At 48.6% G+C, this 13025-nt stretch overlaps 6 protein-coding genes across 6 annotated transcripts; 3 read left to right on the top strand and 3 right to left on the bottom strand.

The window, feature by feature from the left end:
• Positions 1 to 7: 7 nt before the first annotated feature.
• F5J12DRAFT_869172 (uncharacterized protein) lies at positions 8 to 2084 on the bottom strand. Its single transcript, XM_051747097.1, has 6 exons — positions 1658 to 2084; positions 1533 to 1602; positions 1373 to 1476; positions 1079 to 1325; positions 357 to 1023; positions 8 to 294 (listed from the first exon to the last, which is right to left on the bottom strand). Exons 1-6 carry the CDS (start codon positions 1974 to 1976, stop codon positions 217 to 219), a joined length of 1485 nt encoding a protein of 494 aa, XP_051594395.1. The 5' UTR covers positions 1977 to 2084; the 3' UTR covers positions 8 to 216.
• A 323-nt stretch (positions 2085 to 2407) lies between these two features.
• Positions 2408 to 3244, top strand: F5J12DRAFT_728956 (adenylylsulfate kinase; the record flags this gene model as incomplete). The annotated part of the gene is made up of 5 exons (XM_051741926.1): positions 2408 to 2435; positions 2495 to 2580; positions 2638 to 2802; positions 2852 to 3056; positions 3114 to 3244. The coding sequence occupies 5 exons, from the start codon at positions 2408 to 2410 to the stop codon at positions 3242 to 3244; spliced, it is 615 nt and encodes a 204-aa protein (XP_051594396.1).
• Positions 3245 to 3361: 117 nt separating this feature from the next.
• F5J12DRAFT_728964 (uncharacterized protein) lies at positions 3362 to 3916 on the bottom strand (the record flags this gene model as incomplete). The annotated part of the gene is made up of 1 exon (XM_051741928.1): positions 3362 to 3916. One exon carries the CDS (start codon positions 3914 to 3916, stop codon positions 3362 to 3364), a length of 555 nt encoding a protein of 184 aa, XP_051594397.1.
• A 954-nt stretch (positions 3917 to 4870) lies between these two features.
• F5J12DRAFT_728950 (kinase-like domain-containing protein) lies at positions 4871 to 5868 on the bottom strand (the record flags this gene model as incomplete). The annotated part of the gene is made up of 2 exons (XM_051741925.1): positions 4871 to 5053; positions 5107 to 5868. The coding sequence occupies 2 exons, from the start codon at positions 5866 to 5868 to the stop codon at positions 4871 to 4873; spliced, it is 945 nt and encodes a 314-aa protein (XP_051594398.1).
• A 142-nt stretch (positions 5869 to 6010) lies between these two features.
• F5J12DRAFT_580600 (UDP-3-O-glucosamine N-acyltransferase) lies at positions 6011 to 7940 on the top strand. Its single transcript, XM_051740159.1, has 6 exons — positions 6011 to 6229; positions 6273 to 6391; positions 6452 to 7090; positions 7145 to 7308; positions 7356 to 7576; positions 7641 to 7940. The coding sequence occupies exons 1-6, from the start codon at positions 6153 to 6155 to the stop codon at positions 7747 to 7749; spliced, it is 1329 nt and encodes a 442-aa protein (XP_051594399.1). The 5' UTR covers positions 6011 to 6152; the 3' UTR covers positions 7750 to 7940.
• An 896-nt stretch (positions 7941 to 8836) lies between these two features.
• On the top strand, positions 8837 to 9127 carry F5J12DRAFT_694814 (uncharacterized protein; the record flags this gene model as incomplete). The annotated part of the gene is made up of 1 exon (XM_051740421.1): positions 8837 to 9127. A coding segment is annotated over one exon (291 nt), but the record flags the coding sequence as incomplete, so codon positions are not given.
• Positions 9128 to 13025: the final 3898 nt, after the last annotated feature.

Genomic DNA, 13025 nt, shown 5'->3' on the forward strand with positions numbered 1-13025 from the left:
GCGACGAGTCGGTAAAGCATCCTTATAACACTTGACTCCTACAAGAACTATTCCACAAACCCATCTCACCAGAAACGATGATCCTCCAGACTAATACCACTTGAATATTCATTAAATCCACCTAGCATATCCAAACGTCAGCGGATAAATCCTCTATCGACTAAATGCCATCCCAAAGACATCCTAACCAGCAAACCCTATGAATGCCGTCTATTGCTACCAAAACCGCATCGAGTCAGTGGGGAATCCGTTTGTCATTCGAAGCATTACTGCGTTGGAGGTTAGGCTCGACCACTTGAAAGAGAATCAAGATTGGAGATCAGCCCGACGACGATGCGAATCGAAGATAGACTCACCCCATTTCCAATGATCACTTCCGCCCTCTGAGCAACGAACATATCAATACCCTGCGACACGAACGTTTCCGCCCACGTCAGCTCCAAATCTTTACTACTCCTGACGCTCTTCCATTTCTGTCGATGTTTCTCTGCATCCTCAGCAAGCGCACTCTTGAGCTCTTCTACCCACGAGACCGGAGCATTCGTCATGATATATAAGTAGTTGAGATTGTGTTTCGATCGTGACTCTTGACGTACACGACGGACTCGATCCACAATTTGCTGGATATCAGGGTAACAATGTTCGATATACGTATTCAGGACTTCATCCGGAGTGGCGTCTCTCGGTTTCTCGAACTTGTCGATAAACTCAGGAAACGAATTCCAGGCGTGCCAATCTGCATCCCACTTAGCGAGATTCCGGCAATGTCCTTCGAAATCCCCTCTCCGAACGTGGATAGCCATCAACCCCTCGATGACGCTACTTGGGGTATCTGATCCGGATAATCCCAAGTTGTCTAGGAGAGTGACAAAACGAGAAGATGGGTGGGGAAAACGTTTGAAGAGATGCCGGTTGCGTTTGTATGCCGCGTGGACGAGAGCTGACCAATCCCAGGAGGTGAGGACGGGAGAGCGGGATATGGTAGGCCAAAACGGAAGCATGCGACGTTTCTTGCCGAATACCCTGGCGATGTCCATTTAAGCTTGACATATATCCAATAGCGAATGGACGGACGCACCAATTATCGAAGACCTGGTTCTCAGTCGGATCGAGCATCACACACGGATCGTCGATAGCGCTGATGACGTCTACCCATGTATTGAACACGTCTGACACCGGAACGAGCTCGTTAAATCGCATGTCGTACGTGTTGACGTCGGAGACGTGTACCACGGTCGGGTTAGGGCATACTCTCTCAAAAAAGTATTTGTTGACAGATCTGGGTGTGTTGTCCCCGGGAAGCATTGGGCCACCAACCATAGGGCCTGCATGAATGAGAATGAGGACGAGGACGAGGGGTGCGAGTGCGTACCGCCTAGGAGAGCAGAGAGGGGTATGCGGGAGGGTGTCAGTTTCCCATCAAGATCAGAGTAGATTGAACCGTTGGCATTCCATACGTAGTCGTCGAACACAAAGCTTCAACTACAATAAACACCAGTGGATCGGAAAACGGTGGAAGGGCAAGTACTGACGAGCGACCAGTGGCATGAGCAAGCAGAGCCATCATCACATAATCTTGCATCACGTTTCCCCATCCCGAACCTACGGAAAGAAATAGTTCGTCACATGCACGAGTACGACCTTTGGGAAGACTGACTGTGAGCGTGTTGGGCAGCCCAGAAGTACTTGATGGAGCTGTTGTTCTCGTAAGCATCGTAGTGTGGCAAGTTTAGTTCTCGTTGTCGGAAGTCGTGATAGAGTGGTGGGAGACGGTCTTCTGGTATGGACAGGTCGGGTGGTGGTGGTGGTGGTTCATGTGAGAGCACGAAGAATGCCGTCAATACAAGGACAGTTGCCAGCGCTACCAAAGACCGCAGCAGTCGTCTTGTGAGGCCATACGAGGAAGGACTCCGCGGTCGTTTTGGATGTGTGACGGGGAGGACGTGTCCGTCTGACTTGCCATGGAAGGCCGTCATCCCACTGGTAGTGTGCTGGTGGGGGGGGAATGAAGTGTGGAGTGGAGCGGCACCGCATCCGACATCGTAGCCGCCGTGATGCGAAAAACTAAACGCGAGGACCGCAGTTCACCCACTCCGACGCTTACCCGGGATTCTTCGTATACCAATTTGCCGAATTAGAAGGCCCAGCTCGAACGAGGACAGATAAGAACACCTCAGATACCATTCGAAACCACAGTCGTGATGTGGAACCGCAACACTCAAGGACAACTATTTTACCTAGTTACTGCCATTTGCTTCGATGACCCTTGCCAGGTCAAATGCCCAAATGCCACCAGTGTCCCGATGTGACTGGGTGGACGCTAATAGTGGTGTGGCACGGGAATATACGACTCGTCAACCGGCCGAAACTTCCGGTGTGGAGGTTACACTTCTGCTGTGATCACCCCATGGCCACCAACATCACCTTCCACCCGGGTGTGTATAATCTGCATACCTACCTGGTCTGTGACATCCGACGCAGCTATGTCGTCCAGGCTCCGTCAGTGCCGGTGAAAGATCGCAGTTGCTCAACCAGAAGGGAGTCACCATCTGGTTGACCGGCCTCAGTGCTAGCGGCAAGGTGACTTCTCATCACCGTTCCCCCTCGTGGATTCTGATTCCCTTCTAACTATCCCAGTCTACCATCGCCTGTGCTCTCGAGCAATCCCTGTTGCACCAAGGCAAGTTTGCCTACCGCCTTGACGGAGACAACGTCCGCCTCGGTCTCAACAAAGACCTCGGCTTCGATGAGGACTCCCGAGTGGAGAACATTCGGCGTATCGGAGAGGCAAGTACATGTCACGTTACGGCATTATAGCCAGCATCATTTTCGCCCCCTATCCTGTTTCCAGGTTGCCAAATTGTTCAACGATGCGAGCTGCTTCGCTATCACGGCGTTCATATCACCGTATCTGCTAGACCGGAAAACAGTTCGCGAACTGCACGAGAAAGCCAACCTTGGCTTCGTCGAAGTCTTCGTGGATGCTCCACTCAGCATTGTCGAGCAACGCGACCCCAAGGGCTTGTATAAGAGAGCTCGCACCGGGGAAATCAAAGGTCGGCGATCCTGTTGTCGGAGAAACGTACCGCGGGTGCTCAACATTTTCTTGTCAGATTTTACCGGTATATCAGCCCCCTACGAGCCGCCCGAGAATCCGGAAATTCATATCAGAACGGATGAATGCGATGTTACCCAGGCCGTGAAGACTATCACCGAATACCTTGTGTCCCACGGTTACCTTTAGATGAGGCCATTGTGTAGGGCTAGCCTGGTGTTATGCAAATTGTAACATTATTACATCGCGTAAGTAACGAAGATAGATGCTAGAATCAGAGACGAAATGGTGACCTGCAAGACAGTCCTAGCTTAACTGAGGAATAGCCCCAATTGTCATGGAACGCTGCGGCGGATGCTTGTTAGGAACGATCTCATCGATGGCTGCAACAAATTTGTTCTCGGCCATCGGCTCTTCTTGCTCCTCTTCGATGGAATCGCTGGGTGATTGCTCAAGCATGTTCGCAAAGCCAACTTCAAGGACACTGAACCACTTGGTAAGGTCGTCTACCGTTCGGGCCAGGTGAGCATTGGTAGCTTCATGCGACCCCATGAGAGAGCACAAGTCAACAGGTCGAACGGGAGGCCCCATGCAAGGAAATTCCACCGGTACAGACGTGAGCGAGCGTGACGCTCCATGTGAGGATCTTGCAGGTTGAGCTTTGCTATGGCCGACGAGTCCGCAAGTCGAAGTACTCGGATTAGGCAGGGAAATGGTTGATGCATTAGCATCTGGTCGACTCCCCAGAGCGAAGGAACTAGTCTCCTTCCCGCTGGTCGAACCAAGCAAGCTGGGGGAAGGAGCAAATGGACGAGCTATGTGAGCAAGTGACGAAGGTGACGGTGGCAACAAATCGGTCATTCCAAGCTGGTGTTCTGACGTGAGGGTAGGAACCTAAAATCGCTATCAAGATTATTGAACCCAAGCTCACGATGGGCTTACCTTGACAGCATCTTTCAGACTGGGCAAAAGTAGACTCCTGGAAGGACTGCCACCATCACTCCCTTTGCTTGAGGAACTCCCACTCCTTTCTCGCGCGGCAAATGGTCTGATAGGCGGTAACAGAGGAGACGTCGGGGTGCTTTCCATCACAGCCACAGAAGCCTGTCGATTAAGACTTGGCTTCCTAGAGATCAGCGCTCCAAGCGACGGGCCCTCTGTGGGCAGAGAAGAGTCTGTATCAGCAGCATTTGCGGATCGGGCCCTACCAATTGAAGGCGGAAGAGGCAACGGGCCTGCGGGCGGAGGCCGTTGAGGAGGAATAGAAGGAAAAGCTGCATCCAGGGACGACTGAGGTCGATGCATACTTTGCGTGATATTCGGAGCACTGATGTGGTTTGGCGAGATCCGGTTGTGGGTCTTCGCATTGTGGGTGGAAGGTACCGAGGGACCGGAACTTGCTGTACTATCAACGGCTGGGGAGCTTGGGAAGGGAAACTCGTGGGCAAGCCTGCGCCGCGGCAAGGCCCCTTCGCCTGGGGAAGGAGGGACTGGTGGGACAAGAAGCGTTGGGCTAGGAGTGCTCCGTTGCGAAGGTGGAGGAAAAGAAGGTGCTTTCAAAGTGTCGGTAATCGCTGTGTCGTCGTCGAAAAGACCCCGTAGTGACGTTGGAAGGCGACTTGTCGCCTGCTGCACCGTCGACGCCATTGTAGATGGGTCAGTCGAGCCCGGGGAAGAAACCTCGTCGTCGACACCTTTCGATGACTTCCCTGTCCAATCCTTGATCGTGTCGAATTCCCAGAGCTCCTCATCTTGTTCTATTATCCTCTCCAGGCTACACAAGTTCAAGTGAGAAATCAGCCAGCATATTTCGCACTATACAACGCACTCTCTCTTCTCTTCGCTTTCCCAATCGAGAGGTTCTGCGAGGCTGGCTCGTGCACCACCGTTCTGCATCCACACCTCATACCGATGGATGAGTTCTTTCAAAATCGAGATGTTTAATTTGGAGGCCGACTTAATCCACTTTGTCTTTGAGAGTTCATCTGCCGACAGGCGCTGTCTCCGGACTTCAGTAGATTGAAAGAGTGAGTAGATCCGGCATCACCTACATCATTTGGAGACTCTCGAAGACAGTGAGAGACAAAATCACGCATGTCTTTGCTCCCGTCCCCTTCTCCCAAGCGTGGTGGTTTAACACGCGCGATCAGTTGCATGACCTTGATAGCATCTCTCAAGTCAGAGTGTGGTGGTGCTCCTTTGACCATTTCATATGTCATGATGCCCAAGCTCCAAATATCCGCCTTGCTATCGTACACAGGAGTTGGCTGCGCCACCTCCGGCGCCATCCAGTTTGGAGTCCCCATGAGCGTGTTTCGCTTACTCGTCGTGCTGGCCGACAGGGCTGAGACTCCAAAGTCACATATCATCACTTTGCCAGCTGCAGTGATGAGTATGTTGGCAGCCTTAATGTCGCGGTGTATGATAGCAGATTTATGAAGGTAGCTGAGCCCTGCGAGAACCTCCCGGATGATGATCACGATGAATCGCTCCTCCAAGGCACCATCTTTCGAAGTCTGCATGAGGGTTCGGACGCTTCCTCCCTGAGCGAACTCCATTGCAATCCATACACGAGGCCCATCTAGATAGCAACCATAGTACTTTGTCACGTTGGGAGCGTCGCGGAGCTGTGTCAGCAGTGCAACTTCGCGCTGGATGGCCTCGACGTCGTCGTCAGCGGTGTCGAGGTTGATGATCTTGAGTGCAACGATGTTCCCGGTTGGGACGTGGATGCCCTTGTGGACAGAGCCATACGCACCCTTACCGACAGTCTCCAGACGCCGAAAGAGCTGGTGGACGCTGGGCTGCGCCATGGGAGCCGGAATGGGAATGTGCCGGTCAGTGAGACTCTGAGAGCTGAGCGTCTCATTGTCGAGGCTGACATGGTCACTGCCACTTTCCACGCACTGCAAAGACTCGCATCACACATCCTAACACCACGCCCCGTACATCTGAAATAAGGCTGAACCGTGCAAATGATAGAACTACATGTTGTGGTCCAGTAAATACTAATCAGGCAGTTTCTACTTTGAAAGGTGATAAGATCTGAGTCAGAGCGATCAGTCTTGTCTTTCCGGATCCATCAACGCCAACGGCCATGGAGTTCAATGTGGCACCCCCTCGACCAGTTACTCGTGAATTTCTTGCTATCGTGTTGGCTGGATTTGGAAACGAGTGAGCACTTATCTCAGAGCTCTTCACAGATCTGACTGTCTAGGCTCGTCCCTCTGAGCGGCGATTTAGGCAATCAGCCATGCCCGAAGGCATTGCTTCCCATATCCAACAAGCCCATGGTAGACTACGTGCTCTCCTGGATAGAAAAGTCTGGTATAAAAGGTGGGGGAACTCTTCTTTTTTCTAAGTGATTTCCTGTTGGCCCGACCAGGCATGTTCTAGATGTTCTGCTCATATGTCCTCCGTCTCACCGCCCTGCCATCTCCCATTTCATCTACTCCGAGTCACTCGCCTCGTCCCCTTCCCTTCGCATAGATCTCCAGACATTCGATGACTCACAGGGACTGAGTATCGGAACGTGCTCCGTTCTGAGACACTTCTCCAGCCGTATCAAAGAAGATTTCGTTATACTTCCATGTGATTTCATACCTCCCCCATCTCTCCCCCTCTCCAGACTTCTTAACAAGTTTCGTATTGAAACGATGTCTGATGGTGCTATTGCAACCACCTGCTGGTTCGAACCACCCTCCGGGAAAACTGCTGTTCCCGAAGAATGGGGGACAAATTCTCAGTTGACTCCGATTGTATGGGACGACTCCACCGGGACGTTGTTGTACGTGGACACGCTGGACAACACTGACCGCAATCCAGAGGAGCTGGAGCTTCGGATGAGTCTCCTGTGCAGATACCCCCGAACCAATATGTCGTCTAAGTTGCAAGACTCTCATATTTATGTTTGTAAACGCGAAGTTTTAGGCGTTCTACAACAAAAAGGCGAATTTGATTCCCTACGGGAGGACTTTTTCCCTTGGCTATGCAAGCTCCAATATCAAAAAACTAGACATGCGAAGTACGGTTATGGTGTGTGCTTTCGGCGCGAGTTGTGTAGCAGGTAACTGATGCGCATTTTGGTAGTCTTTGGGAATGTCGAAGGGTCTGAACCGTCGTCTCCAAACGAAAGCCACGAAGACCGGTCGGTAACAGGGAGTCTCCGCGTGGGCATCGTTATCCACCGGGCAAAAGAGGGGTTCTGTGTTCGCGCGAACGATCTGCCCTCGTACCTTGAGGCAAACCGACACGTGCGGCGTTCTGTACCTGTGACTCTTCTGAGCTGACATGTGTCCAGTTCGTCAGTGCCGCATCCTATACCTTGCCATCTGACCCCCAGATGCGGTCACTTGTCGACGGCAAGGCTTCTATTTCACCCGATTCCACTATTGGTGATTTCACCAAAGTTGACGAAAGAGCTTCAATAAAAAAGTCTGTCATCGGCAAGCACTGCGTCATTGGCAAGATGGCCAAGATTGTGGGCTGCGTCATCCTTGATCATTGTATTATTGCCGTTGGGTAAGAAATCAGCTGGCTTGCCTAGTTTACTTTTGTTCACATGTGATAATTCATTTCCAACCAGTGCGAAATTGGACAGTTCAATTCTGGGAAAGAATACGACAGTTGGAAGTAAGGCAAGTCTTGTGCACTGCGTTACCCAGGGTGGTTATGAGGTGAAGGAAAACGGTTAGCAACGGTCCCCATATATACCCATTTATTCTCACATCACATATAGAAAGCTACCGGAATGAAAGACTCGACATCACAGATTGGGAGGCAGAAACAAGTGAGGAGCAAGAAGAGGATGAAGATGAAGAACCCGAAGACAGCGATCATGAGTGTAGTTAGAGTCGCGCAAGACGTATACGGCAGTGCCCCACAGTGATTGAACACCGTGTTGGCCAAAAGATGAGTTGCTATGTGGTCCCTACAGACAGATATCTTGCTTCCCCTAATAAACGTATAAGTGCCTCGCCGAGTCCCGCCTATACCGTGCAGTGGTCGGAAGGATCTCTAGCCAGCTATAGTCCGAAGTTGGAGTCCTACGTCGTTGAAATTCACTGCACCGACCCATGTTAACCTGTTCAAGGTTATTGCTTTAGTCTTTGTAATGGCCACTGCAGACCAATCTGATCACCGAGAGTGCAGTAGTCCCGCTATCGAGAATATCGTGGCCGAACCTGACGGTAAGATACGACTGACATACGAGATTGTCGATCGATTTTTGGATGGACAGACCGACAAGGTGACCAGCGGAACTGCTCGTTCGTTGCTTAGTAATCAGATAGTCTCCTATCTTGCAGGTAGGTCACTATCTCTTCGTACTTGCGTTTTTGTTTGTTCCAATGGATCTCAACAATGAATTCTTCGCCTGGCGCGTTTCTGCTGCTGCTAAGAAATTAAGCAAAAAGGGCTCGTCTGTCTCTCGCGCCGACACCGCTTTTGGCGATCTCGGTCTCAACAAGGCCAAGGGTGTCATCTTCCATGGCATCAGCCATCCCTGACCTTTGACCCCTACCCCTGTGCTATCCCCAACTTCTACGGCTTGCCTACAAACCCAATCTGCGTCTACAAAACCGGTGATACATAGCCGGTTGAGGGCCCCGAGGCGTATCGCGTGCGGAGGGAGGCCCGGCCCATTTGCAGCCACCGATCCGGGACGGATGGTGCACACCAGGCGTAGCAGTCTATAATTTCCTCGATTCCCTTGAGGTCAGGTGGACGACCATCGATCCCGTCTGCTTTGCCGAGCAAGGAGGGAAAGCCGGTCTGCTCTACCTATGGATTGGCGTCGTACCTAGATCTCTGTCCTTTGAGGACGCAAAGGCTGTGGCAGACGGCTGCAAGGAAATCCTTGCCAATGCTCAGTTCCATGACGTCGAGATTGCCTTCAGGGAGTCTATCTTCACTCAGTCCGCTGGCCCACAGCTTCTCAACTACCTCCCCTTCTCCCTCTTGAACTCCACCGACGACATACGTAGCACCTTTACTCCCTCTCTCGGTGTTCAGATCGCTCCCAGGGACACCCCTCATTATGAGGGCACCGGTGCCCTGTACCTTCGTGAGAGCTATTGCGCAGAGGAATGGGAGCTAAACGAAGAGCAATAAGACAAGAACACTTGCCTTGTTAGAACAGTAGTAGATTTGAGGCAATAAGCTTGGGGCTCAGTGTTGTTGGTTGGACAGAAGAAAGCAATGTGGATTGTGATTGCAATAAAGACTAAGGGAGAAATGTCCCTGGTTTATATACATGAGTAGGTACACATGGACCAATAGTGCAAAAGGAAACTACTACTATGTATAGTAAGGAATAGTGGAGAATGTCATGGAATATGATGTAGTAAGTGATGTCATATCTGATGTCACTGTGGAGCTGATTGCTAAGGCAAGTCATGTGATAGACAACGTGTTGATACATGTGTTTGTCTAGATGTGTCTAGATGTTGGAACATATAGAATATTTCCAACACTCCCCCTCGCTCTAAAATGGGAGTGTAACAAGTCCCATTGATGAGCGATTCGTCTCAAACTTTTGCCACATCAAAGATTTCATTAGACCATCTGCTTTTTGTTTGTCAGTTTGAACATATTCAATACCGAACAAACCATCTTGTACACATTTGCAAACGAAGTGCCATTGGATGTCAATATGTTTAGATCGACCGTCTGATACAGGATTCTCAGCAATGAAGTGAGCTCCCATATTGTTGCAGTATAATATGGTCTTTTCTGTTTTTAACTTGAGTTCATCAAATAGCATTGACAGCCATTTGATTTGATGTGCAGTGTCACAGAGAGCCATATATTTGGCTTCTGTAGAAGAGAGTGTGATAGTCTTCTGTTTCCTTGATCACCAAGAGATTAGGGAATTGCCAAGGAACATGGCATAACCAGTAGTTGAATGACAAGTGTCTTTATTTGAAGCCCAATCAGAATCTGCAAAGCCATAAATCTGAGATTCTAGACCAGAATAGTACAAGGCCATTTTTGGTGTGGATGCAATATAGCAAACTATATGCAATGCCTTGTTGTGATGATCCTCAGTAGGATTTGCCATATATTGAGACATGTGAATGACAGCAAATGCAATATCTGGTCTTGTGCCGAGTGCCATATAGAGTAAAGACCCTATAATAGACTGGTACTGGCTTCGGAGTGGCTTGATAATCCAATGGTGCTTTTTCTGGTTGATATCCCGATGGTAATGGAGTGCAAACATTTTGAGCAGTCTCCATGTTAAACCTTTTGATGACCTTTTTAACATATGGAATCTGATCCAAGTACAGTTCCTTTTTGGATTGATTTCGGTGGATTTGTAGTCCAAGGTATTCCTTGACTTCACCAAGGTCATGGGATTCCCATTTCTTCATAAATTCTTGTTTCTTGGCTTTGAGAAGACATATGTCCAAACCAATAAATAGACCATCATTGACATAAACAAGGAAGATGACAATGCCAGCTTTTGATGAATGGATATAGATCCCAGCATCTACTTTAGAACATATATAGCCCATTTTGAGTAGAGATTGATGAAGGGCTTTATTCCATGCTAGTGCCACTTGCTTTAAGCCATATAAGGCTCGAAGCAGCCAATAGACCTTGTGTTCTTGACCTGAAACTTTGAAACCTTCTGGTTGCTCCATATAGATTTCTTCATCAAGATTTCCATATAGGAATGCAGTTTTTACGTCCAGTGCTTCCATTTCCCAATTTCTTTGGGCAGCAAATGATAGGATGATTCAAACTGTTTTGAATTGAGTGACTGGAGAGAAGGTATCTTCAAAGTCAGTGCTGAATTCCTGTGTGAAGCCTTTTGCCACAAGATGAGCTTTGTAATGACCATCGCTTTTGATTGCAAATACCCATTGACACTTAACAGGTATCTGATTCTTTGGAGGATCCACTAAAGTCCAAACTTGTTTTTCCTTGATAGACTTTAATTCATCTTTCATAGCATCGAACCACTTCTTTTGTAAATTGGGAGATAATTTTAGCACATCTTTGAAGTGTTCTGGTGATTCTTTAACACATGCAGCAAGTGCAAATTCAAAAGGATGCATTTCAGCCTGTTGGTCCGGCATGCCTTTTGGAGAATCAGGGGTATCCAGAATAGGAGTGAGTGGTGATCCAGGAGTTGTTGGTGTTGTTCCTTGTGGATGTTCAGTCCACTGATGAGGAACTTCAGGAGGTACAAGTCTAGCAGGTAGACAAGGTGATGGAGGTCTAGCTTCCTCTCCAAATCTCCTGTAATCATCTCTGGACTGCTGAGCATGTCACTCTGCATTATGAATCCACTCTTGTGCTTGATCTTGATTTTATTGAATATCTTGTTCAATCTGGACTGGAGGACAATCTCCATAAATGTTGCCAGGACGAGATACTGGTATAAAATGATGCTTTGGACGAGGTTCTCTGTCATCGGCAGGTGGTTGTGCTCTGTGAACATTGTGCGAGTCACCTTGAATGAATTCTGGTTGGTAAGGGTGCCATATATGATGAGGGTTGACTGGTGGTGTGGCAGCAGGTGCTCTTCTTGGTTGTTGGGCTCTAGGTTGGTCCGCAGCTCTCTGCTGTGGGTATGGATTTTGTGGTTGTGGTGGATTAGGTGGATTTAGTGGTTGCCAGTGATGAGGTGGCTGGTTGGATCTGATCAGGATCTGGAAGTGAATGTAGGCTTTCTGAATTGGATGAGGTGTCCTGGTCATCTTCAGAAATGGGGTCAAAGGTCTTGGTCTTGGTTTTGCTATCTGAACAAAAAGGAAAAGAGTCTTCTACGAATTTTGCAGTACAAGAAAGAATGATCTTTTGACCATGTAAAAATTGGTATCCTTTTGTATTAGGCTCATAGCCTAGGAAAACCATTTCGACTGCATGTGGTTCCAATTTATCTTTTCATTTATCTTTTGGAACCCATACAAAGGCTTTGCAGCCAAAGGTGCAGAAGTATGATATGTTGGGTACTTTCCCTAAGAAAAGCTTGACAGGAGTTTTGAAAAGAATCCTCTTGAGAGGAGTTCTGTTGTACACATGAAGTGCACAATTGAAGGCGAAATTCCAGAATCACTTTGGAATGCAAGCTTGGTGTCAAATGGTCCCAGCTTTCTCAGAAATAGTCTGATTAAAGCATTCTGCATGACCATTCTGTTGTGGCTGGTCAGCAATAGATAGATAATGAGTAACACCACACAAAGAAAGGAGCGCCTTGAAGGTGGAACCCATAAACTCTCCCCCTCGATCCAAATGAAGCACCAGTAGATGATGGCCAGTAGTATTTTGCATAGATACCAGCCAGTTGGCAAAAGCAGTATATGTGTTGGATTTGTTACGAAGGTAGAGACAGAAACCATAAGATGAATAATCATCCAAGAGGGTTAAAACATAAGTGGACCGGAAGTAAGATTCGACAGGTAATTCAAGAAGGTCAGCATGGACCAACTCGAGAGGTTTAGTTGTGTGTTTCCAGGAAGGTTTAAAGGATTTGGAAGACAATTTGCCTTGTGTGCAACCTTTACAAGGAGTAGTCTCCCCCTGTATTTGTATGTTAGGCCCTAATTGGCGAATGTGTCTGAGAACAGCTTGAGCTGGGTGGCACATGTGATTATGCCATAAAGACTCTTCTGTGATCCTAACCAGAGGGAAAAGGACCCCATAGGCAGTAGTAGGTGGAAGTGGTATGCCCACAAACCAATGAAGGGGTGAAGTTGGTGAAGCTACTTTTGCTTCAAGGACAGTCCAGCTGTCTGGTGCTCGGATTATCTTGCTATTAAGTGTCACTGTGCTCTTGTATCCATTTTTCAAGAGTGCATTTCTTGAGCATAATCTCTTTGAGAAAAGAGGACTGTAAACAACATTATGTAGTGGCAGGTTATTGCCATTTTCCAGGCGAATAACCACTGTTCCTTCACTGAGTAATTGAACTCTACTTAACCCAGCAGTAGATGCAAGGGAAGGAGTTGTAAACTCTTGA

The sequence above is a fragment of the Pisolithus orientalis genome (genome assembly GCF_024613125.1).
Source record: "Pisolithus orientalis strain OTSU chromosome Unknown F5J12scaffold_99, whole genome shotgun sequence".
NCBI lineage: Eukaryota > Fungi > Basidiomycota > Agaricomycetes > Boletales > Pisolithaceae > Pisolithus > Pisolithus orientalis.

Coding starts and splice junctions, on each gene's coding strand:
- F5J12DRAFT_580600 (XM_051740159.1), top strand. CDS start 6,153: ATGGAGTTCAATGTGGCACCCCCTCGACCAGTTACTCGTGAATTTCTT. Junction 7,091..7,144: donor ACATGCGAAGTACGGTTATG/GTGTGTGCTTTC, acceptor GCATTTTGGTAG/TCTTTGGGAATGTCGAAGGG. Junction 7,577..7,640: donor CATTGTATTATTGCCGTTGG/GTAAGAAATCAG, acceptor ATTTCCAACCAG/TGCGAAATTGGACAGTTCAA.
- F5J12DRAFT_869172 (XM_051747097.1), bottom strand. CDS start 1,976: ATGACGGCCTTCCATGGCAAGTCAGACGGACACGTCCTCCCCGTCACA. Junction 1,603..1,657: donor GGCTGCCCAACACGCTCACA/GTCAGTCTTCCC, acceptor TTCTTTCCGTAG/GTTCGGGATGGGGAAACGTG. Junction 1,326..1,372: donor CCTCTCTGCTCTCCTAGGCG/GTACGCACTCGC, acceptor TCATTCATGCAG/GCCCTATGGTTGGTGGCCCA.